This window comes from Hoplias malabaricus, chromosome X2 (assembly GCF_029633855.1).
Source record: "Hoplias malabaricus isolate fHopMal1 chromosome X2, fHopMal1.hap1, whole genome shotgun sequence".
Lineage (NCBI taxonomy): Eukaryota > Metazoa > Chordata > Actinopteri > Characiformes > Erythrinidae > Hoplias > Hoplias malabaricus.
The window spans coordinates 25,892,556-25,919,729 of NC_089819.1; the positions used below are offsets into that span (position 1 = coordinate 25,892,556).

The 27,174-nt window shown below is 44.4% G+C and overlaps 1 protein-coding gene across 1 annotated transcript in view; it reads right to left on the reverse strand.

Annotated features, from left to right (window-relative positions):
- The window catches only part of LOC136677436 (kremen protein 1-like), a 49,265-nt gene extending 22,305 nt beyond the window's left edge, over nucleotides 1-26,960 (reverse strand). Inside the window, exons 1-2 of the mRNA XM_066654955.1 lie at nucleotides 26,786-26,960; nucleotides 5,215-5,377 (exon numbers count right to left, since the gene is read on the reverse strand). Coding sequence (XP_066511052.1) covers nucleotides 5,215-5,377; nucleotides 26,786-26,870 — 248 coding nt within the window. The 5' untranslated portion in view covers nucleotides 26,871-26,960. The remainder of the gene's footprint in view (nucleotides 1-5,214; nucleotides 5,378-26,785) is intronic.
- Between the last annotated feature and the right edge of the window lie 214 nt (nucleotides 26,961-27,174).

The following is a 27,174-nucleotide window of genomic DNA, read 5'->3' on the forward strand; positions in this document are numbered from 1 at the left end:
CTAAATGAAGCCACATCCCTAGACTATAATTATGTACATAGCCCAAGATTATCAGGCAAAGGAGGTGGAGTATGTGTAATTTACCAAAATACTTAAACAATGTGACACTTTCACTTCCTTTGAGGTTCTCTCCACCATTATTACAAATCCGGTCACAAAAAAGGATGCATTGTTATTATGTAACATTTACAGACCACCAGGGCCTTACTCAGAATTTCTGAAAGAATTCAGCGATTTTGATGCAAACCTAGCTGTGTGCAATCATAAAGTTATAATTGTAGGAGATTTCAATATCCATTTTGAGAAGGAAAGTGACCCACTAAAAAAGGCATTTACCTCAATCTTAGACTCTATTGGTATTACTCAAAATGTAAAAGGGCCTACACACTACTGCAGTCACATTGACAAAATTAATATCTTACCGCAATCCTCAGCAATCTCCAACCAATACCTAATTTCATATGAGCTACGTCTTAGCCATAATATATGTAGGTCCCCTCGCTATTCTACAAAGCGTATAATAAAGCTCTACATGGGCTCGCTCCTGAATACATTCAAGATACTATTTCCTATTATGAGCCTCCACGTTTACATCTGTGTTTAGATCACAGAATACTGTTTTTTTAATTGTTCCCAGAATTCAGAAAGCATCAGCTGGAGGGAGAGCCTTTTCTTATAAAGCCCCCCAACTCTGGAATGATCTTCCGGAAAATGTTCGGGACACAGTTGCAATCTTCAAATCTAGGCTAAAAACTCATTTGTTTAGTTTATCTTTTGGTAGTTAATGCTCCCCCATAGATAAAGGCGGCAGATCCAGGGGGTCTATGGACACAGGGAATTATAGTAAACTGAGACGCTGGTGTTGTCGTCCCACTGCTTCACGCAACCACTCAGGTTTGCTGACGGCGGAACGGAGGAATGCCAGTGCTTCAGGATGCTTCCGTGTCTGTGTGTCCTTCTGGTTCTCTGCTTTTAGTTAAAGCTGTCATAGTCAGATCTGCTGAAGTCATTAGCCACACTCTGTAAATGTTCACATTTTCTGCTTTACAAACACCAAACAGTTCAAAACTAATTCCATCCCTTTACCTTTTTCTGAGTAAACGACTGCCCACCTGTCCATCTGGACAATGATGGATGACTGTCAAGATCCTCCTCCACGCTTCAGACAAGCTACCCACACTCCAGCAACCACCAAGTGCCTTGAAGCTGCCCCTACACTGATGTTCTCATGGACTCCTAACTATTATTACCAGTCTGACCAGAGGAGGATAGGTCACCCCCTGTGAGCCTTGGTTCCTCCCAAGGTTTCTTCCTCAGCTGAGAGAGATTTTCCTTGCCACTGTCACCCCTGGCTTGCTCACTTAGGGTTTTTTACATTTCATGTCAAATATTTGTCTTACTGGAATTCTGTGAAACTGCTTTGTGACAACATCAGTTGTAAAAAGCGCTATACAAATAAATTTGATAGAAAATGGCATTCAGGATTTGGAGACTGTTGTGTCGGTGTTTCCTCTGGGCTGTAAGAACAAGGCACTGAAGCATGTCCTGTCTTTCAGGAGGCAGGTGTTCATGTTTAGCTGCCGATGGACTTCTACAAGGCTTTCTGGTGGATCATCGGGAGGGACTTGTATGAGGTTCTGCTGGCTGGCCTTAATGCCAAGGTGCTTCCGAGTAGCTGTCAGCTGTTTCGCTTTTATGTTCGGACTATAAGATACCATCCTGCTGTATAGTGAATAGACTCACAGATGTTTTAGGCGTGATTGTACATGAAGAACATTCTTACTGTGTGCCTCGACACTCTATTACAATCTGTTTTTACTTAGGGACTTATGCGACTTTGCTAAGATGTTTAATTTAGAGTTTGGTTTTTTATCTCTGGACCAAGAAAAGGCATTTGATCGTGTAGATCATGATTATCTTTTTACTGCTCTACGTGCTTTTGGTTTTGGGGATGGTTTTATGTCCTGGGTGCTTTACTCAGGGGCTTCCTGTCTGATTAAAGCAGGAGGGGGTCTGAGTGTTCCTGTTCCCATCAGTAGGGGGTGGATACAGCAGGGCTGTCCTTTGTGTGGACAACTCTACTTGCTTGCATTGAACCCCTTCTGGTTTTAATTAGGAAAAGACTGTCGGGCTTAAACATTATGAACAGTTTGTATAGAGTCTCTGCCTATGCTGATGACATCACAGTGAAACATGACCAGGATGTTGTGTCCCTGCAAGTTTACAGCAAGGCCACATCCACTAGGCTTAACTGGGGAAACACTTAGGCTTTGTGGTGTGGCTCTCTGAGTCTGAACAGTGTTTTGCCATCACTCCTGGGAGGGGTTCGGTGGAGCAGGCATTGTCTAAAGTTTTTAGGGGTCAGGCTGGGCTCTGAAGAGGCAAAAGCAATGAACTGGGAAGGTGTTGTGGAGAAAGTTAATGCCAGGTTGTCTTTATGGACCTGGATGCACCCCCAGTTATCGTACAGGGGTTGAGTGTTGCGTCAGCTTTGTGGCAAAGGTTCACTGTTCTCAACCCACCTAGACAACTAATCGACGATGTCCAGATAATACTGGTGAACTTTTTCTGGTCTGGACAACACTGGCTGAGAGCAGTGGTCTTGTCTCTGCCTGGGCAGGAGTGGGGACAAGGACTTATTGGCATCCAGTCCAGAATTGCAACCTTGCATCTGCAGGCTGTGCAACGTTTGCTGTACGGATGACAGTGGGGCTGGAAGGACATTGCCTGTGCTCTCTTGTGGCACGCTGGTCTGGGGCTGGACTGGCACCCTTTCTCCCTTCTGCTGGAAATAGTGGATCTGAGAGGATTGACGGTGGTGGAGGCATGGCGTCTGTTCTCTTTCTTGAGGGACAATTCCACTGTGCCTTCAGGGTGGATCTTTGAGGAACCAATGTTCCACAACTCTTCTTTTCCATCATTGCGACTGGTGTCGAGGCCTTGAGAGCTGCTCTGTTGGAAAATGGACTTGTCAAGGTTTGTGACCTGCAGATGAGTAGGGACTGCATGCCTGCGGAGCAGTTGGCTGAGATGGTCAGTCTGAGGTTGGTGCTTTTAGCTCAGCAGCTGCTGGACCGGCTAAGGGCTGACCTCTCTGCTGCTTCTTTTGGGAACCTGAATACCACCCCTGTGGAACAACATCTGAGTCAAATATCACCTTCCCTGAACTGGTAAGGGACATGGACCAGGAGGACTGGCAGGAGGGGCAGGGGACAGTTCTGTCTGTAGATATCCCCTCTCTTGAACTTTTCAGTGTTCTACACAAGCGGGCCCTGTACCAGGCTTGTGTTAAAACACTACATTACCGCAGCCTGAGGGACGTGAGGGAGTCTTGGTGGGCTTAGGTTGTTCCGATTGATGCTCCTCCTAAATTTAGCTGGTGGTTCCTGTACAAAAGACCCATCGAGAAGAGGGTGGGTAACCTCCAGTGGAGGATTGTGCATGGGATTATAGCCACAGATTGATCCCGCACTTGGGGACGGTTTTCCTTTTTGTGGTGAGACAGGAACCTTGTCCCACTTGTTCTTGCTGTGTGTCCGGCTACATCCCATCCTGGGTGTGATTAAAGAGTGGGGCGTGAAATATTCAGGCTCTTTTACTGATTGTCTTTTCTTTTATGGTCCTGAGTATTCAGCCCCTAATAAGGACAGAGTAGTGATTTGAAATTTTATATACACGCTGTGAAACTGGCTATCTGGTGCACCAGGAAAAACAAACTGAAATGTACTGTGGTACTGACCCTGTCTCAATGGTCAGGGGTTTGATTCTTTGGACTATTTCTGTGTGTGTGTGTGTGTGTGTGTGTATGTGTGTGTGTGTGCGCGTGCGCGCAGGGGAACCCGATGGACTGTTTTGTTTTATTTTTTGTTTTTCTACTTCTTTTATTCAGTTAGTTGTGTTTTTGAACATAGTTACTGTATATATTTATGAATAATTTTAAATTAAAGGTGTGTTGAAAAGTCAAAAAGTCTCTCTCTTTCTCTCTCTCCATCCCCCTTTCTCCCTCTCTTTTTATGGATTAGAGGACACACAGGTAAATCATCTTTCAGAAAGTGTGTTGTTTTGTTGTTGTTATTAACAGTGTGTTTATTTCAGAGGTGGTGTGTAAACTGAAGATAAGAGCAGCTCATAAAAACTGAACCACTGACTGGTTTTACTTAATTTGCATATTCAAATATACAATTGTCTGACTGGCCAGGTTGGGAACATCCCTGAGATTTATAGCGACACACACCTACACACACATTATATACAAAAAAAAAAATAAAAATACACAATATGCAGACCCTTGGCCACCACCAACTCAGACACCTCCACCTCGACCTGGGATTTCCCACCAGCTCCACAACTTCAGCATTGTCTCTGAACTGGACTCTACAGAGTCTGTCACCTGCAGCTCGCCCCAGAAAAGTGGAGACGGAGGTGAGTTGGGCCCTGAGCTCCACCCCCTTTCCTTTACTGATGCTGTGGGAGCATTTGGGAACTGAGGAGACTCAGCGCTGCAGGTTTGTGAGTGGAGTGACCAGGACACACCGGGACAGACCAGGACAGCCCATTGGGACAGATCATCAGGACAGACCAGAACAAGCCCATCAGGACAGACCAGGAAAAACCACCAGGATAGCCCATCAGGACAGACCACCAGGAGAGAATAGGACAAACCACCATGACAGACAAGGATAAACCATCAGAAAAAGACCAGGACCAAGACAAACCACCAGGATAATCCACCAGAACAGACCAGGACCAAGACAAACCACCAGGACAGCCCACCAGGACAGACCACCAGGACAGACCAGGTCAAACCACCAGAACAGACCAACAAGACAGACCAGGACAAACCACCAGAACAGACCAACAAGACAGACCAGGACAAACCACCAGAACAGACTACTAGGACAGACCAGAACAGACCATCAAGAGAGCCCATCAGAACAGACCAGGCCAAACAACCAGGATAGACCACCAGGACGGACCAGGACTAAGACAAAAAATCAGGACAGATCAGGACAATCCACCAGGACAAACCAAGACCAGGACAGACCATCATGGCAGACCTAGACCAAGACAACAGACTACTAGGACAGACCAAGACAAACCACCAGGACAGACCATGACAGACCACCCGAAAAGACCAGAACAGACCAGGAGGACCATTGGGGTGTGATCAGGCTGAAGTGGTGGGGCACTGGGTTGAGGAAAAGCAGCACTGACCTGCAGTAGTTGTGGGGTCCAAGACCCTTTTCCCCATTGGAGTATTTCAGGGTGTTGTACGGGTGCTCGAACGTTTCATTCCAGAACAAACACGGCTTCCCTCCAACAAGACTCGTCTGATTCTGACGCCCGCGGTAGTCCTCGCCGTTCACTGTGTAACACTCTGAAAACACACACACACACACGTCAGTACACCTGTACATAAACACACAAGTCAGTACACCTGTACATAAACACACAAGAAGGTACATCTGTACATAAACACACACACACGTCAGTACACCTGTACATAAACACACAAGTCAGTACACCTGTACATAAACACACACACACACACACACACACACACACACACACACACTTCAGTACACTTGTACATAAACACACACACACGTCAGTACACCTGTACATAAACATACACACACACACACGTCAGTACACCTGTACATAAACATACACACACACGTCAAAATACCTGTACATACATACACACACAAGTACACCTGTACATAAACACACACACACACACGTCAGTACACCTGTACATAAACATACACACACACGTCAAAATACCTGTACATACATACACACACAAGTACACCTGTACATAAACACACACGTCAGTACACCTGTACATAAACACACACAAGTACACCTGTACATAAACACACACACACGTCAGTACACCTGTACATAAACACACATACAGACGTCAGAACACCTGTACATAAACACACAATCACACGTCAGTACACCTGTACATAAACACACAATCACACGTCAGTACACCTGTACATAAACACACACACACATCAGTACACCTGTACATAAACACACACACACACACACATCAATACATCTGTACACACACACACACACATCAGTACACCTGTACGTAGACATCAGTCGCTGATGGAGACTCTTACTGCGAGTGGCTGTTTATGTAAAGTAGTCTCTGTGTTTGGCAGTTTAGGGCATGTGCACAGACTGTGTGTGTGTGTGTGTGTGTGTGGCCTATGGATAGTAGGACTGGAAAAGAAGAAGGCTAAGCACATAGTGAAGTATTGTTCAGTTTCTGCTGTTATAGGGGGTGTGTTTATCTGGAGAAGACACTGTCATCTGTCTCAGTGATACATTCTTACTGTGAATTTAATTATGAAGTGTGTAATGACTCTGAACCACTATTTGGGTTTTATATGATAACATGTTTTATATGTTAAACCCAAATAAAGTATTGTGTGTGTGTGTGTGTTTGTAAGTGAGTGATTATCTCTAATTTCTCCAGGTCTGTGAGTGTGTGATTGTTGTTGATCTGCTGTTTAATCTAAAGGGTTCTCCACTCGTTCTGAATCTGTGACAGTGAAGGAGGAAGTGCAAGCTCTCTCTCTCTCGCTCTCTCCCTGTCTGTCCCTCTCTCTCTCTCTCTCTCTCTCTCTCGCTCTCTCCCTGTCTGTCTCTTCCTGTCTCTCTCTCTCTCTCTCTCTCTCTCTCTCTCTCTCTCTTCCTCTCTCTCTCTCTCTCTCTCTCTCTCTCTCTGAGGTTAAACAGTTTCCAGACGGAGGACTGAAATAATCTGAGCTTCAGAGAAAGGCAGTAATTATCCTCTGCTCCAGATGTGGTCCACAGCTGCATTACTCTGTGGTTCTAAATGACAGGAAACACAGAACCCACACAGAACCCTGAGAGAACCTCTCTCTGTCTTTGTTCTCTCTGTTTCTGTGTCTCTGTTCTCTCTCTCCCTGTTCTCTGTCCTCTCTCTCTCTCTCATGTTGTTTATTGGTGCGACAGGTTAAATGCCTGTGTTGCGAAAGCAGTACAGAGAAAACAATTCTTATTTAAATAGCAATCAACAACAGTTTACAAACAAACAAGTAAATAAATAAAGTAGATTAATTAAAAAATTAGTAAATAGATCAAATATAATAAAAAAGTGACATTACATTAAAGTAGAATAAGATTTAGGAGCGAAGTAAAGGACGGTAATAGAGGAGCAGATGAAAGGCAGGTGGAAATCGAGTGCTGGAGCTGTCTGTTCTTCTCTGACCCTATGGCATTTTTGTATAAATTCTGCCACTAAATCTACTGTTTCTGTTCTTCCTCCCAGTCATATTTTCATTTTATCGTTCTCAGACAGTGTGGGGAAGGTGGGGATTTTGTTGGTGATTTGGGAAGGAGTCTCTGATGTTGCTGTATTTTGTGTCTGAGAGGAGGAAGTGACTCTCAGTTTGTAACTCTCCAGATCGGCAGTGGAGGCAGGTCCGATCTTCTCTGGACAGCTGGCTCTTTCTGTGCCCTGTTTCAGTGGCCAGTTCATGGGTCACTTCTGTATTTAGTTAGGGTTTGCGTTTGTTTCATTTGTTTAATTTTGATGAGATAATCGGCCAGTTTGTTTCTCATAACATCTCTGGGTTCTCCAGTGCAGAGTGTAGTTTGTATTGTTTTGGTCAGTGCTCCTGAGAGCAGAGGTCAGTGCGGGGGTCTTCTCTAAGTCTGTGGACTGGGCGAGCCGCTGCAGTGGGTCGTTTGGGTTTAGTTTGTTAGTGATGAAGCTCTGTAGTGAAGGGAGTCTGGTTCTGATTGACTGAGGTGGTACCAGAATAAGAGGGAATCGGCTCAGTTCTGCTCGGCTGGCCCGGTCAGACACCCCTCTGTTCACAGCAGGATATCTCTGCAGAACTCCAAATGGAATTCTGTTGGTGATTAGGGACTGACCCTAGGCCCCACACCTCACTGCCGTAGAGCTTTATCAGCTCAGTATCGACTGGCATCGTCTGAACCAGATTGAAATGGGGGGTTCAATTTAAAAATGGATTTTCTGACTGTGTAATAAGCCTTATGAGCTTTTTCTGTCAGGGATGTAATTGCTGATTTGAAGTTTCCTGTTGAGGTTAATAGCACACACAGGTAAATGTAGTTGGTGGTGTGTGATATTAAATTGTTAACAAGAAAGAACTGATGTTTATTCTCCTGTGATCTGGGTTTATTCTGAAAAATAATGACTTTTGTTTTATCCGAATTCACTTTAAGGGCCCAGTCTTTACAGTAACTCTCTAAGACGGACAGATTCTGCCGTAGTGCCTCTGCCGTTGGAGCTAAGATCACTGAATCATCAGCGTACAGTAAGCATTTGATTTCTAGAGTGAGTCCAGGAGCCGCTGATTCCTGTAGTTTGGGCAATTCATTAATGTATAAATATAAAATAAAGTTGGACTCAGGTTGCAGCCTTGCTTTACTCCTTTATTTTGTTTAAAATATTCTGTCCTTTTTGTGCCAATTTTTAGACAGCGCTGTGTTAGTGTTGACTGACTTTACGATGCTGTACGCTCCACCCTTGACAACACTCTGGATTCATTTAAAAAAAATGATCCTTTGTGCCACAGAGTCAAAGGCCTTTTTAAAACCCACAAAAGAGTCGAAGAGTTTTCCTCTGATCTGTTGTCAACATGGTATTTTTTTAAATCAGGATTCTCTCTGATCTGTTGTGGATGTTTTTTTTTTAATCGGGATTCGGTCTGATCTGTTGTGAACATGGTTTTTTAATCAGCGTTTGGTCTGATCTGTGGTGGATATTTTTTAATCAGGGTTCGGTCTGATCTGTTCTAGACATGGTTTTTAATCAGGGTTCGGTCTGATCTGTTGTGGATGTTTTTTTATCGGGATTCGGTCTGATCTGTTGTGGATGTTTTTTTTTTTAATTGGGATTCGGTCTGATCTGTTGTGGACAATTTATCATCAGCATTCGGTCTGATCTGTTGTGGATATTTTTTAATCAGGATTCGGTCTGATCTGTTGTAGACATGGTTTTTTTAATCAGGATTCGGTCTGATCTGTTGTGGATATTTTTTTATCGGGATTCGGTCTGATCTGTTGTGGATGTTTTTTTATCAGGATTCGGTCTGATCTGTTGTGGACATGCTTTTTTAATCAGGATTCGGTCTGATCTGTTGTGGACATGGTTTATTAATCAGGATTCGGTCTGATCTGTTGTAGACATGGTTTTTAATCAGGATTCGGTCTGATCTGTTGTAGACATGGTTTTTAATCAGGGTTCAGTCTGATCTGTTCTAGATATGGTTTTTAATCAGGGTTCGGTCTGATCTGTTGTGGATGTTTTTTTATCGGGATTCGGTCTGATCTGTTGTGGACAATTTTTTATCAGCATTCGGTCTGATCTGTGCAGCAGGTAGTGTCGCAGTCACACAGCTCCAGGGGCCTGGAGGTTGTGGGTTCGATTCCCGCTCTGGGTGACTGTCTGTGAGGAGTTGGTGTGTTCTCCCCGTGTCCGCGTGGGTTTCCTCCGGGTGCTCCGGTTTCCTCCCACAGTCCAAAAACACACGTTGCAGGTGGATTGGCGACTCGAAAGTGTCCGTAGGTGTGAGTGTGTGTGTGTCTGTGTTGCCCTGTGAAGGACTGGCGTCCCCTCCAGGGTGTATTCCCGCCTTGCGCCCGATGATTCCAGGTAGGCTCTGGACCCCCCGCGACCCTAAATTGGATAAGCGGTTACAGATAATGGATGGATGGATGGTCTGATCTGTTGTGGATATTTTTTAATCAGGATTCTGTCTGATCTGTTGTGGATGTTTTTTTATCGGGATTCGGTCTGATCTGTTGTGGATGTTTTTTTATCGGGATTCGGTCTGATCTGTTGTGGATGTTTTTTTTTTTAATTGGGATTCGGTCTGATCTGTTGTGGATATTTTTTTATCGGGATTCGGTCTGATCTGTTGTGGATGTTTTTTTTATCAGGATTCGGTCTGATCTGTTGTGGATGTTTTTTTATCAGGATTCGGTCTGATCTGTTGTGGACATGCTTTTTTTAATCAGGATTCGGTCTGATCTGTTGTGGACATGGTTTATTAATCAGGATTCGGTCTGATCTGTTGTAGACATGGTTTTTAATCAGGATTCGGTCTGATCTGTTGTAGACATGGTTTTTAATCAGGGTTCAGTCTGATCTGTTCTAGACATGGTTTTTAATCAGGGTTCGGTCTGATCTGTTGTGGATGTTTTTTTATCGGGATTCGGTCTGATCTGTTGTGGACAATTTTTTATCAGCATTCGGTCTGATCTGTTGTGGATATTTTTTAATCAGGATTCTGTCTGATCTGTTGTGGATGTTTTTTTATCGGGATTCGGTCTGATCTGTTGTGGATGTTTTTTTATCGGGATTCGGTCTGATCTGTTGTGGACATGCTTTTTTTAATCAGGATTCGGTCTGATCTGTTGTGGACATGCTTTTTTTAATCAGGATTCGGTCTGATCTGTTGTGGACATGCTTTTTTTAATCAGGATTCGGTCTGATCTGTTGTGGACATGGTTTATTAATCAGGATTCGGTCTGATCTGTTGTAGACATGGTTTTTTAATCAGGATTCAGTCTGATCTGTTGTGGATAGTTTTTTTATCTGGTTCGGTCTGATCTGTTGTGGATGTTTTTTTATCGGGATTCGGTCTGATCTGTTGTGGACATGCTTTTTTTAATCAGGATTCGGTCTGATCTGTTGTGGACATGGTTTATTAATCAGGATTCGGTCTAATCTGTTGTAGACATGGGTTTTTAATCAGGATTCGGTCTGATCTGTTGTGGACATGGGTTTTTAATCAGGATTCGGTCTGATCTGTTGTGGACATGGTTTTTTAATCAGGATTCAGTCTGATCTGTTGTGGACATGGTTTTTTAATCAGGATTCAGTCTGATCTGTTGTAGACATGGTTTTTTAATCAGGATTTAGTCTGATCTGTTGTGGATAGTTTTTTTATCTGGTTCGGTCTGATGTGTTGTGGACATGGTTTTTTATCAGCCTTTGGTGTAATCTGTTGTGGACATGTTTTTTAATCAGGATTCTGTCTGATCTGTTGTGGATAGTTTTTTTTATCTGGTTCGGTCTGATCTGTTGTGGACATGGGTTTTTAATCAGGATTCGGTCTGATCTGTTGTGGACATGTTTTTTTTAATCAGGATTCAGTCTGATCTGTTGTAGACATGGTTTTTTTAATCAGGATTCGGTCTGATCTGTTGTGGATAGTTTTTTTTATCTGGTTCGGTCTGATCTGTTGTGGACATGGGTTTTTAATCAGGATTCGGTCTGATCTGTTGTAGACATGGTTTTTTAATCAGGATTCGGTCTGATCTGTTGTGGATAGTTTTTTTTATCTGAATCGGTCTGATCTGTTGTGGACATGGGTTTTTAATCAGGATTCGGTCTGATCTGTTGTGGACATGGGTTTTTAATCAGGATTCAGTCTGATCTGTTGTGGACATGGTTTTTTAATCAGGATTCGGTCTGATCTGTTGTGGACATGGTTTTTTAATCAGGATTCGGTCTGATCTGTTGTGGATAGTTTTTTTATCTGGATCGGTCTGATCTGTTGTGGACATGGGTTTTTAATCAGGATTTGGTCTGATCTGTTGTGGACATGGGTTTTTAATCAGGATTCAGTCTGATCTGTTGTGGACATGATTTTTTAATCAGGGTTCGGTCTGATCTGTTCTAGACATGGTTTTTAATCAGGGTTCGGTCTGATCTGTTGTGGACATGGTTTTTTAATCAGGATTTGGTCTGGTCTGTTGTGGACATGGTTATTTATCAGGGTTCGGTCTGATCTGTTGTGAACAATTTTTTATCAGCATTCCGTCTGATCTGTTGTGGATATTTTTTAATCAGGATTCTGTCTGATCTGTTGTGGATGTTTTTTTATCGGGATTCGGTCTGATCTGTTGTGGATGTTTTTTATCGGGATTCGGTCTGATCTGTTATGGATGTTTTTTTTAATCGGGATTCGGTCTGATCTGTTGTGAACATGGTTTTTTAATCAGCGTTTGGTCTGATCTGTGGTGGATATTTTTTAATCAGGGTTCGGTCTGATCTGTTCTAGACATGGTTTTTAATCAGGGCTCGGTCTGATCTGTTGTGGATGTTTTTTTATCGGGATTCGGTCTGATCTGTTGTGGATGTTTTTTTTTTTAATTGGGATTCGGTCTGATCTGTTGTGGACAATTTATCATCAGCATTCGGTCTGATCTGTTGTGGATATTTTTTAATCAGGATTCTGTCTGATCTGTTGTAGACATGGTTTTTTTATCGGGATTCGGTCTGATCTGTTGTGGACATGCTTTTTTTAATCAGGATTCGGTCTGATCTGTTGTGGACATGCTTTTTTAAATCAGGATTCGGTCTGATCTGTTGTGGACATGGTTTATTAATCAGGATTCGGTCTGATCTGTTGTAGACATGGTTTTTTAATCAGGATTCAGTCTGATCTGTTGTGGATAGTTTTTTTATCTGGTTCGGTCTGATCTGTTGTGGACATGGGTTTTTAATCAGGATTCGGTCTGATCTGTTGTGGACATGGTTTTTTAATCAGGATTTGGTCTGATCTGTTGTGGACATGATTTTTTAATCAGGGTTCGGTCTGATCTGTTCTAGACATGGTTTTTAATCAGGGTTCGGTCTGATCTGTTGTGGACATGGTTTTTTAATCAGGATTTGGTCTGGTCTGTTGTGGACATGGTTATTTATCAGGGTTCGGTCTGATCTGTTGTGGACATGGTTATTTATCAGGGTTCGGTCTGATCTGTTGTCAACATGTTTTTTTTTTAATTCAGGGTTCGGTCTGATCTGTTTTAGACATGATTTTTTAACGAGGGTTCAGTCTGATCTGTTGAGAACATGGTTTGTTATTTTTTTTTATCAGGGTTCGATCTGATCTGTTTTGGACATGATTTTTTAATCAGGGTTCGGTCTGATTTGTTGTGGACATGTTTTTTTAATCAGGGTTCGGTCTGATCTGTTTTAGACAAGATTTTTTTTAATCAGGGTTCAGTTTGATCTGTTGTCAACATGGTTTTTTTAATTCAGGGTTCGGTCTGATTTGTTGTGGACATGTTTTTTTTTATCAGGGATTGGTCTGATCTGTTGTGGAAATGTTTTTTTAATCAGGATTCGGTCTGATCTGTTGTGGATGATTTTTTAATCTGGATTCGGTCTGATCTGTTGTGGACAGTTTATCTGGTTTGGTCTGATCTGTTGTGGACATGGTTTTTTAATCAGGATTCGGTCTGATCTGTTGTGGATGTTTTTTTTTATCAGAATTTGGTCTGATCTGTTGTGGACATGTTTTTTTTAATCAGGGTTCGGTCTGATCTGTTGTGGACATGCTTTTTTAATCAGGGTTTGGTCTGATCTGTTGTGAACAGTTTTTTTATCTGGTTTGGTCTGATCTGTTGTGGACATGGTTTTTTCAATCAGGATTCGGTCTGATCTGTTGTGGACATTGTTTTTTAATCAGGATTCTCTCTGATCTGTTGTGGATGTTTTTTTTTTTATCTGGTTTGGTCTGATCTGTTGTGGACATGTTTTTTTTTTAATTGGGGTTCGGTCTAATCTGTTGAGAACATGTTTTTTTAATCAGGGTTCGGTCTGATCTGTTGTGGACATGGTTTTTTAATCAGGATTTGGTCTGGTCTGTTGTGGACATGGTTATTTATCAGGGTTCGGTCTGATTTGTTGAGAACGTTTTTTTTAATCAGGGTTCGGTCTGATCTGTTGTGGACATTATTTTTTAATCAGGATTTGGTCTGGTCTGTTGTGGACATGGTTATTTATCAGGTTTCGGTCTGATCTGTTGAGAACATGTTTTTTTTAATCAGGGTTCAGTCGGTTCTGTTGTGGACATGGTTTTTTTTAATCAGGGTTCGGTCTGATCTGTTGTGGACATGGTTTTTTAATCAGGATTTGGTCTGGTCTGTTGTGGATATGGTTATTTATCAGGGTTCGGTCTGATCTGTTGTGGACATGATGTTTTAATCAGGGGTCGGTCTGATCTGTTGAGAGCATGTTTTTTTTAATCAGGGTTCGGTCTGGTCTGTTGTGGACATGATTTTTTAATCAGGGTTCGGTCTGATCTGTTGAGAACATGTTTTTTTTTAATCAGGGTTCAGTCTGATCTGTTGTGGACATGTTTTTTTTAAATCAGGGTTCAGTCTGATCTGTTGTGGACATGTTTTTTTTAAATCAGGGTTCGGTCTGGTCTGTTGTGGACATGGTTTTTTAATCAGGGTTCGGTCTGATCTGTTGAGAACATGTTTTTTTTTAATCAGGGTTCAGTCTGATCTGTTGTGGACATGTTTTTTTTAAATCAGGGTTCAGTCTGATCTGTTGTGGACATGTTTTTTTTAAATCAGGGTTCGGTCTGGTCTGTTGTGGACATGGTTTTTTAAACAGGGTTCAGTCTGATCTTTTGTGGACATGTTTTTTTAATCAGCATTCGTTCTGATCTGTTGTGGACATGGTTTTTTATCTGGGTTCGGTTTGATCTGTTGAGAACATGGTTTGTTATTTATCTGGGTTCGGTCTGATCTGTTGTGGAAATGTTTTTTTTTTAATCGGGGTTTGGTCTGATCTGTTGAGGATGGTATTTTATTAGGTTTCGGTCTGATCTGTTGCGGACATGTTTTTTTTTATCAGGGTTCAGTCTGATCTTTCGAGGACATGACTTTTTAATCAGGGTTCGGTCTGATCTGTTGTCGATATGTTTTTTTTTTTTTTTATCAGGGTTCAGTCTGATCTGTTGTGGACAAAGTTTTTTAATCAGGGTTCGGTCTGATCTGTTGTTGACATGTTTTTTTTTTTTAATCAGGATTCAGTCTGATCTGTTGTGGTTGTTTTTTTAATCGGGATTCGGTCTGGTCTTTTGTGGACAGTTTTTTATCTGGTTTGATCTGATCTGTTGTGGACATAGTCAGGATTCGGGCCTTATTCATACACATACATGTTGTGTGTGAGTGTGTGTAGTGTAGTGTTGTGTATGAGTGTGTTTAGTGTTGTGTGTGTGTGAGTAGTGTTGTGTATGAGTGTGTTTAGTGTTGCGTGTGAGTGTAGTGTTGTGTCTTTGTGTAGTGTTGTGTGTGTTTGTGTAGTGTTGTATTCTGTGTGTGTAGTGTTGTGTTTTTTTTGTGTAGTGTGTTTGTTTGTGTAGTGTTGTGTGTTTGTTAATGTGTAGTGTATGTGAGTGCATGTAGTGTTGTGTGTGTGTTTGTGTAGTGTGTGTAGTGTTGTATGTGAGTGCGTGTAGTGTTGTGTGTGAGTGTGTCTAGTGTTATGCGTGTAGTATTGTGTGTGTAGTGTTTTGTGTGTGTGAGTGCAGGTAGTGTTGTGTGTGTGTTTGTGTAGTGTGAGTGTGTAGTGTTGTGTATGAGTTGTGTAATGTGCGAACGTGTAGTGTTGTGTATGAGTGTGTGTAATGTGCGAGTGTGTAGTGTTGTATATGAGTGTGTTTAATGTTGTGCGAGTGTGTAGTGTTGTGTATGAGTGTTTTTAATGTTGTGCAAGTGTGTAGTGTTGTTTATTAGTGTGTGTAGTAGCATGATGTGTCGCCATGGTTACAGACATTAACCACATTAAAAGCTACAAACAGGAAACCCTCCAATAAAAACAACTACGGCAAGAGAGAGGGGACACACCCACTGCCACTGAACCACACACTGGAACACGGCTCTAAACACAGAGTTAATAACACTGTTATTACCACTCTCAACTAATCACTACCACATTCCCCATCCAGAGAGAGACAGGAGAAGGAGATAGAATGACACACAGAGAGACAGAGTGATAGACAAAGAGAGAGACAGACAGACAGACAGAGAGAGAGGGAGAGAGAGAGAGACAGATTGAGAGATAGAGAGAAGAGAGTGAGAGAGAAGAGAGACAGACAGACATACAGAGATTGAGAGAGAGAGAGACAGATTGAGAGTGAGAGAGGAGAGACAGAGAGACATACAGAGATTGAGAGAGAAGAGAGAGACAGACAGACAGAGATTGAGAGAGAGAGAGAGAGAGAGAGAGAGAGATGCTTAACTGCAGCTCTTGAAACTTCTGAAAATTAAATAGCTTTTAAAATGAGATAAACCAAAAATTCTAGTGGAGAACAGTTATTCTACAAATAAGGCGTAAACTAGACAACTTTTTTTTGGAGGAAAACAGCTCAGTAAAGAGGAGCAGGAACTAAACACAAGACAAAGCTCTGAAACCAGATGCCAAACTTCATTCTAATGACAATAAGAACCATTGAGGTAAGCACCTCCAACTCAACAAAATAAACTAAAGGAAATCATAGATAACTGTTAGCTCCAGTGCTAATTTAGCAAACTACAAAGTGAGGTTTGGCTGATGTAACCATGGGGACACCCCTCCCCCTCACAATAACGTACCCTGCAGAGCTGAAAACCTCACAGAGCAGAAAAGCTTTCAAACACAGGGCACTGAAAAAAATCCAGAAAAACTCACAGCAGATTCCAGTCAATGACCATCAGAAATCTCCTGCTGTACACAGAGCATACAGGAGCCTGGCACAGCGTTATCTGTGCCCACTACAAGCACCACACAAATAGGGGCATATGTAATGGGAGACAGATATAGCATGAAGAGGTGGACATTTTTCTAACTGTAAATGTTTACCACAATAGGACTGTTATGTTTCAAGGCAGTGAGACTAGTCTCAGCTCTGTCCAGGAGGACTACGTTTATCAAAGCTTTGACAAAACTGGGAGAGAAACTGAGGAGGAGCGCAGCAGCAGTAGCAGCAGTGCCCCCCAGGGTCTGGGGGAGAGTCTGAGAGAACGAACAAACACCCCTCAGAGAGCAGTGCAGCACAGGACAGACAACTGCACAGCACCATGTCCCAGCTCAGAGAGAGCATTTCTCTGCAGGAGGTGGAGCTGATCGAACTCAAATGCTTCTGTTCAGTGTACCATCCAAAGACACCCCCACCTCCCTCCAGCAGCTAAAACACCAGCTACAACACCAGTCAAAACACCAGCTACAGCTACAACACCAGTTAAAACACCAGCTACAGCTACAACACCAGCTAAAACACCAGCTACAGCTACAACACCAGCTAAAACACCAGCTACAGCTACAACACCAGCTAAAACACCAGCTACAGCTACAACACCAGCTAAAACACCAGCTACAGCACCAGTTAAAACACCAGCTAAAACACCAGCTACAGCACCAGTTAAAACACTGGCTATAGCTACAACACCAGTTAAAACACCAGCTACAACACCAGATACAGCTACAACACCAGATACAGCTACAACACCAGCTACAACACCAGTTAAAACACTGGCTATAGCTACAACACCAGTTAAAACACCAGCTACAACACCAGATACAGCTACAACACCAGCTAAAACACCAGCTACAACACCAGATACAGCTACAACACCAGCTAAAACACCAGCTACAGCTACTACACCAGCTAAAACACCAGCTACAGCTACTACACCAGCTAAAACACCAGCTACAGCACCAGTTAAAACACCAGCTACAACACCGGCTACAGCTACAACACCAGTTAAAACACCAGCTACAACACCGGCTACAGCTACAACACCAGCTAAAACACCAGCTACAGCTACAACACCAGCTAAAACACCAGCTACACAAAGTTGCCTGTTGTGCCAGGACCAGCGACGCACTCCACCTTCTCACCTAAGCCATCTCAGGTGAACCAGATCATATTCTCATCCATACGGGCACAAGAGAGAGTAGCACAGACTGCCACATAGACCTTCCCCACCATAAAGATCTCCATCTCTACCATTCTGCCCCGGAGAGACCTCCACCCTGCTACTATCTACAAGATAAATTCAGACATCTCCCGCAGATGTGCATTAATGGCTAATGTCCACCTGGTACACCACCTCAACCTGAACATCCATAATCTCCATGACCACGTTCACCTGCACAAAGACCATGGGGGAACCTTCGCCAAAAATTTGAAAGATGTGGCCCTTGGACGCAATCCAGACAGCCCCCTGAGAAACCGTAGACCACCCAGTCTACACGAAACTAGACCACTCTACCCACCATCGGCCAGGAAGATCAGCCTCCACACAGCCACCCCACCCCCAGGGCAGCCCCAGCAACCTGGACCTCCACCCCACACAGACCTACCAAACCCAGCCCAGCACCTAGAAAACCACACCCGAAACCAGCACCCAGCCTGACACACCCACTGCCACCCCCTGGCCCCCACATGCAGCCACAGGAGCAGACATACACTACAGTGGTGAAAAACCCAGCCGCCATCTTGTAAAAAAACATTAATATTTTACAAGAAACTGTAAATCTGATTCCATCACTCACTGTCCTCCAACTACAGAGAAATCATCCTTCCATCCGTTAAACACCCTGACATTAAAAGAGTTAGAGATTCTGGTGGAATCTGGTACAAATCAGAACTGTCTACATTTATAGTCCCACTACAACTAGAAAAACAATTAACAAAGAAATTACAGACACCACAAAAGACATCTTCTTATGTTCTGTCTACATCCCTCTCAGTGAATCCCTTTATAATGAAGATGTATTCCACCATCTCCACGACCAGATCAGCAGTTTCCAGGCCCAGGGCTGTGTGCTGATCTGCGGAGACCTGAACGGCACAGGATCTCTACCTGGTACCAGAACAGAACCGGGCAATAATTATATATATATATATTTGGACGTTATTATCCGAGAAAGAGAACTAATCTCCCCCCGATATAACTGTGATCAACAGGTGAACTGCAACGGTAAAGACCTGCTGCAGCTCTGTCAGAGCCTGGGTCTGTATCTGGTCAATGGTAGGACACGAGGGGACTCTTTGGGAAGATACACCTTCTGCTCACCTCTTGGCAACAGCACAGTCGATCACATGATCACAGGTTTAGATCCTTTTTCTCTCAGTGCGTTCACCGTCAAACCTCTAACCCCTCTGTCTGACCACAGCCAAATCACTGTGTTCCTCAGAAAGACAGAGAGTAACAGCACTGCACACACACGGCCCAGTGAGCTGTACACCATCTCGAGACCTTACAGATGGGCCCCAAACAGCACCCAAGAGTTCCAGAAAGCAATCGGGCACCAGGAAATTCAAACACTTTTAGACAACTTTCTGGAGGCCACCTACACTCACAGTAACGGGGAGGGGCTGTCTGAGGGACAGTGAGTGTCCACACCAGCGCAGTAATGTGCTTTTTGTTATTAGTATCTGGTTCTTACATGTTACATTTACAGTTTATTTGTTAGTTTGTTTATATAGATAGAGAAATAAAGAGAGCGAGAGAGAGAGAGAGAGAATGAGAGAGAGAGCAAGAGAGAAAGAAAGAGATAGGGAGAGGGAGGGAGAGAAAGAGGGAGAGAGAGAGAGAGAGGGAGAGCAAGAGAGGGAGAGAGAGAAAGAGAGAGGGAGAAGGAGAGAGAGAGGGAGAGAACGAGAGAGAGAGAGAAAGGGAGAGAGAGAGAGAGAGAGAGAGGGAGGTACAGAGAGAGAGAGAGAGGGAGAGAACGAGAGAGGGAGAGAACGAGAGCGAGAGAGAAAGGGAGAGAGAGAGAGAGAGAGAGAGGGAGAGAGAGGCAGAGAGATAGGGAGAGAAAGAGGGAGAGAGAGAGAGAGAGAGAGAGAGAGGGGGAGGTACAGAGAGAGAGAGAGAGAGAGAGAACGAGAGAGAGAGAAAGAGGGAGAGAGAGAGAAAGAGGGAGAGAGAGCGAGAGAGGGAGAGAGAGAAAGAGAGAGAGAGAGATAGGGAGAAGGAGAGAGAGAGGGGGGTACAGAGAGAGAGAGAGTATTGTTAGAAAGGAATGAATGAAAGACTGTTGAAATCACTCAGATGCCTCCAAAAACACACAACAATTTGTCCCCCCCCCCCCTCTCTCTCTCCCTCCCTCTGTACTTCGCCCACTCACACTGACATTACCAGACACAGCCAATCAGGATGTAGTTTTAGAGTGTGATGAGGCGGAGTGTTAATGCCCTGGTGATGCCTTGGCCTCGAGGACTCCACTCTCCTCGCCCCAATATGGAGCTAACAGTGACATTCGGACTTTCATTCATTAATTCATTCATTATCTGTAATCCTTATCCAGTTCAGGGTCGCAGTGTGTCCAGAGCCTACCTGGAATCATTGGGCGCAAGGCAGGAATACATCCTGGAGGGGGCGCCAGTCCTTCACAGGGCAACACAAACACACACACATTCACTCACAAACTCACACCTACGGACACTTTTTTTTTTGAGTCGCCAATCCACCTACCAACGGAGCACCTGGAGGAAACCCACACGGACACGGGGAGAACACACCAACTCCTCACAGACAGTCACCCAGAGCGGGAATCGAACCCACAACCTCCAGGACCCTGGAGCTGTGTGACTGCCATACAGTACCTGCGAACGGACTTGTTTACGTTAACGACGTCCTGCAGTTAGCCGTAACACACCACACGCTCTTTACACGCGGCGTTTAGACACAGTGAAGTACGGTGGAGAGCGGCTCTGAGGCGGAGCAACCTGCTCCAAAAGGGGAGTGGCTTCAGTCGTGTGGAGGGGGCGTGGTCACAGAATATCAGACGTACAATAAACCACGGAAACACAACTGATCTGTTCCACCTCCTCGAGCAGAAACACCCGGCTGAGGACGAGGAAAATCAAAAACACTGTTAGAGTTCAACAGCCAATGAGCTCTGACCCCAGCAAAGACCCTCCACTGACTCGACTCAGACACATCATGCTTATACACGCACTCAGATACACTAACACACACACATCACACTTACGCACACACATATCATGCATATATACACACTCAGATACACAAACACACACGAGATACACTCATACATACAAACATTACATAAACACACACATACATCTCTCTCTCACACACACACACACACCACAACTACATGCACACACACACAAACATACAAAACAAACACAATACATACACACATTACACAAACACACACTCAAATACACTCTCACACACTACACAAACATTACATAAACACACACACATCACGCATACACACACACACACTCAGATACACTAACACACACACACACACACACACACATACACTAAGATACACTCACACCCACAAACATTACATAAACACACACATACATCAGTCATATATTACACACACACACACACCTGTCTAAGGGCTGTGTTGTTGTGCAGGTTTATAGGAATGGGAGGAATTTTAATTATATGAGCTTAAGTCCAAACAGATTTGTGGCGGCCCTTTACAAACTGTGTGTGTGTGTGTGTGTAACAGATTACAGGACGCACACCAGAGCAGGAGAAGTATGTATTTTTGTACTGCTGGGATTAAAACACACATCAATGATCATATTTTACTGAAGTGTGTTCTGAAATGGCTATGCGCCCAAGTAAGGACTTCCATATCAGAAATGCTACATGCTACAAGCTAACACTGCTCTGAATGATCTCCAAATTAGCAGAGACAGATTAGACTCTGGATTAAATTCTGGTTTAAACTCTGGATTAGAGTCTCTCTCTATCTCTCTCCCTCTCTCTGTACTCTCACCCACTCCCTCTTTCTCTCCCTCTATACCCCCCCTCCCACCATCTCTCCCTCTATACCCCACCTCCCCCCATACCTCTCTCTCTGTATTCTCTCTCTCTCCCCCTGAGGGTGACATCAGCTCCAGGTCAGTAAAACAAAGACAGAGCTCTGGGAAAGAGCAAGAGAATGAACGAAGAGAGAAAGAAAGAATAGCAAAGAAAAAGAGTGGAGCTCGTCCTCAGTATCAGGTTCAGACCTCCATTCACCTCCATCAGATTACATTACACATCTCTGACAGCCGCTCTCATTGGCCGAGCCTCTCTGACAGCCGTTCCCATTGGCCGAGCCTCTCTGACAGCCACACTCATTGGCCAAGCCCCTGACAGCCGCTCTCATTGGCCGAGCCTCTCTGACAGCCGCTCTCATTGGCCGAGCCTCTCTGACAGCCGCTCTCATTGGCCGAGCCTCTCTGACAGCCGCTCTCATTGGCCGAGCCTCTATGACAGCCGCTCTCATTGGCCGAGCCTCTCTGACAGCCGCTCTCATTGGCCGAGCCTCTCTGACAGCCGCTCTCATTGGCCGAGCCTCTCTGACAGCCGCTCTCATTGGCCGAGCCTCTCTGACAGCCGCTCTCATTGGCCAAGCCCCTGACAGCTGCTCTCATTGGCCGAGCCTCTCTGACAGCCGCTCTCATTGGCCGAGCCTCTCTGACAGCCGCTCTCATTGGCCGAGCCTCTCTGACAGCCGCTCTCATTGGCCGAGCCTCTCTGACAGCCGCTCTCATTGGCCGAGCCTCTCTGACAGCCGCTCTCATTGGCCGAGCCTCTCTGACAGCCGCTCTCATTGGCCGAGCCTCTCTGACAGCCGCTCTCATTGGCCGAGCCCCTGACAGCTGCTCTCATTGGCCGAGCTTCTCTGACAACTGTTCTCATTGTCAGGTCCTCTCTGAGGGCTGTTCTGATTGGCTAGTCCTAAGGCCACTCTAATTGGCTGGGAATCTCAAAGGGCTTCTTTCATTGGCTGGGAATCTATGAATGCTGCTCTAACTGGCCAGTCCTTTCTGAGGCCTACTCTGATTGGCCGATGCTCTTCTGAGACAGTTCTGTGTTTTAAGCTCTATCCTTTACTCTGAGCAGAAAAGGTTAAAGCAGAGCTGAGATTGAGTTACATTCTATTCAGCTCCAGTCTGTCTGACACTCAGTGGAGACACTGGAGACGTTGGGGACCGCTGGGGACCACTGAGGACCGAGAGGAGGACGATCAAGCACCTGATAAAAACGTCTGCTGAAAGAAAGGGACGAGTGATAATGTTACACTGAATACAATCCCACTCGGTTTCACTCGCCTTGCTCCAGGACAAAGCTGTGGAGGGGACAGGCGTGGGGGTGAGTGTAGTGGTGGGTGGGGTTAGTGCAGTGGAGGGTGGGGTGAATGTCCCATATCCACCCCATGCCCCTCGCCCCCATAAAAACAGCCTTCCATAAAACAACACTGCACTGAGCTTCTCTGGCTTCCTACGACCTCCAGCGTCTCAGCACAGGAGGCGAAAAGTGGACAACACTGTCCTTCTCTCCCTCAGCACCCCAGCAGCACACGCATGCGCACACACACACACACATTGGGGACTCTGTGCAGTCTTGGGGACTGCGCGCAGGTGCAGTGTTTGAGATTCAGTGATGGTGTAGTGTCTGAGACTGTGCAGGTGTAGTGTTTGGGTCTCTGCATGTGTAGTATTTCAGACTCAGCAGGTGTAGTGTTTGGAATTCTGTGCAGGTGTAGTGTTTGGGATTCCATGCAGGTACACTACACCAGTACACAATAGACACAACATCCACGACTACATTCACACTACACAATCGTCACCACATCCACAACTACACTCACACTACACCGCTACACCACATCCACAACTACACTCACACTACACCGCTACACCACATCCACACCTACACTCACACTACACAATGGACACCACATCCACAACTACACTCACACTACACCGCTACACAATCGACACCACATCCACAACTACACTCACACTACACAATCGACACGACATCCACAACTACACTCACAGTACACAATCGACACCACATCCACAACTACACCGCTACACAATCGACACCATATCCACACCTACACTCACACTACACTGCTGCACAATCGACACCACATCCACAACTACACACACTACACCGCTACACAATCGACACCACATCCACAACTACACTCACACTACACCGCTACACAATCGACACCACATCCACAACTACACTCACACTACACCGCTACACAATCGACACCACATCCACAACTACACTCACACTACACCGCTACACAATCGACACCACATCCACAACTACACTCACACTACACCGCTACACAATCGACACCACATCCACAACTACACTCACACTACACAATCGACACGACATCCACAACTACACTCACAGTACACAATCGACACCACATCCACAACTACACCGGTACACAATTGACACCACAGCCACAACTACACTCACACTACACGGCTACACAGTCGACACCACATCCACACCTACACTCACACTATACAATCGACACCACATCCACTACACCGCTACACCACATCCACAACTACACTCACACTACACCCCTATAGAATCGACATCACATCCACACCTACACTCACACTACACAATGGACACCACATCCACAACTACACTCACACTACACCACTACACAATCGACACCACATCCACAACTACACTCACTACACAATCGACACCACATCCACACCTATACTCACACTACACAATGGACACCACATCCACAACTACACTCGCACTACACAATCGACACCACATCCACAACTACACTCGCACTACACAATCGACACCACATCCACAACTACACTCGCACTACACAATCGACACCACATCCACAACTACACTCATACTACACAATCGACACCACATCCACAACTACACTCGCACTACACAATCGACAACACATCCACAACTACACTTGCACTACACAATCGACAACAAATCCACAACTACACTCACACTACACAATCGACAACACATCCACAACTACACTCACACTACACCGTTACACAATCGACACCACATTCACAACTACACGCACACTACACCGCTACACAATCGACACCACATCCACAACTACACTCGCACTACACAATCGACACCACATCCACAACTACACTCGCACTACACAATCGACACCACATCCACAACTACACAATCGACAACACATCCACATGCACACTACACCGCTACACAATCGACACCACATCCACAACTACACTCGCACTACACAATCGACACCACATCCACAACTACACTCGCACTACACCGCTACACAAACGACACCAGATCCACGACTACACTCACTACACAATCGACATGACATCCACAAATACACTCACACTACACCGCTACACAATCGACACGACATCCACAACTACACTCACACTACACCGCTACACAATCAACATGACATCCACAACTACACTCACACTACACCGCTACACAATCAACACGACATCCACAACTACACTCACACTACACAATCGACACCACGTCCACAACTACACCATATCTACAACTCCACCCCTACACCATCAACACCACATCCACAGCTACACCCCTACAACCTACAGCATCATGCACCACAGTCTCATTGTTTACTGCTGCAATAGGCTCATTATTCCAGTAATAATCCACACGAATAATTCCTTTATTTTACTTATTCTCACTTTATTTAATTAATGTTCATAATATTACATTACTAATCAATTTAAAACAAATAAAATCATATTTAATAATCCCTTTATTCTATTAATATTTAAATTTCCATGAATAAATGCATTATTCTATTAATGATTCCTTTATTAGGTTCATTTTGGTTAAAGAAGCAGATACATAGTGCTGTATCTAAAATATTTCTCAGTGTTGTGTCTCTCAATGCCCAAAAGGGACCCTCGGCTCCTCATCTGTTCATTAATATTGCGTTAATAAATCACACTATTTTTACCTGTAGCAGGAAAGTGCAGGAGAGCTGTGTCACTGTTTGGTTTCTTTGAAGCATGTTCAGCTGCTTCCCTGCTTTACTCCAGCTCATTATTAATCGTTAATAATTCCTGATTGGATCAAAACAAGCTGTAGATAAAGAGGACAAAGCCCCTCGGGGTTCAGTCCATTAACAGCCCCTTCATAACCTCAGGTCATTATTCAGCCATTAATATCTCATGTTCAACAAACTCTAAACATGTGTCGCAGCTGCAGAAAGACCACCAAAGCAAGAGTTTCATAACACACACACACTGCTGTGCTTGCCTCAACACACCTGACTCTGCTCATTAGCTCATTAATAATTCATGCATGAGTTTAAACGGGAAGTTTTTCCAGCGGTGTGTCTTTTCATTTTCGCCATTTTCAGTTTAACCCACCCCTGCATTCACTGCCCCTCCGTTAACACACACGGGGGCATTTCATTATCTCATTAATAAACTAAGTAGTCTATTAATACACTCATTAACTCACTAATTATTTCAGAAGCTCATTAAAAACTAATCGTTATCTCTGTTTTGAGGCAGGTTTACAGCTGAACTGCCCAGTCTCTAGCTTTCAAGATGAAGAGTGTTTATTCTGGTGTTTATTACCTGTTTTCACTGATTAGCTCTTTAAAAAACTCATAGGAAAAAGAAACTGGCTAATTAATAAACTCATTTGCTCATTCATTAATGCGTTCAGGGGGTCAGGGAGAGCGCCTTTTAGACTGAAACGAAGCAGGAAATATTCAGTTTCTCCCCGTAACTCGCTCCCAGCTGCAGGAGAGCGGAGGGTCCGGCTCTAACAGCTCATTGGTCAATCACCAATCAATCCGTTTGATCAGAGTTTGACCCCCGAGCACTTAAACCCACCGAAAAAGTCCTATTTGTAACTCATCTTACGTGCTTTCACTGGAACTCTTCCGTTCCACCTTAAACGTTGCAGCAGTTTCATTCTGGCGCCCGAGGCGACCGCTGGAACTACTGCAGTATTTAAGGTGGAACGAAAAAAGTTCCAAGAAGGAGAAAACTTTCACCGCAGAAACGCGGCTCCTGGTTAAAGGTCATAAATCCACGCTGTTGTGACGCTGTGTGACGTATTAAAAAGCACTTTGTTTACAAACAGACAAACAGCCTCAAAGCGCGAGAGCAGAGAAACTCACCGGAATGAAAATGGCTATGAACTGCGCGGAGAAACAGGAACGCGAGCAGCAGAGAGAACGCGGAGAGAACTCCCAAACCCTCCATCTCAAGCTCTTCCTCTGCTTCTCTTCTTTCTTCTACTCGTTCTCTATGTCCTATTCCTCCTCTCCTTCGGTTTTCTTCTCCTTCTTCTACTTCTCCTCCTCTCGTTCTTTCTCTCTTCGTTCTGCCCTTTAATCTGTGCACTCCGCGAGTGTGGTGGAGCTCAGAAGGAGCTGGAGTTAAACAGAGAGAGAGAGAGAGAGAGAGAGAGAGGGGCAAAGAGTAAAGATGACAGAGAGGTGCGAGCAGATAGAACGTACAGAGAGAGAGAGAGAGAGAGAGAGAGAGAGAGAGAGAGAATGTAAGC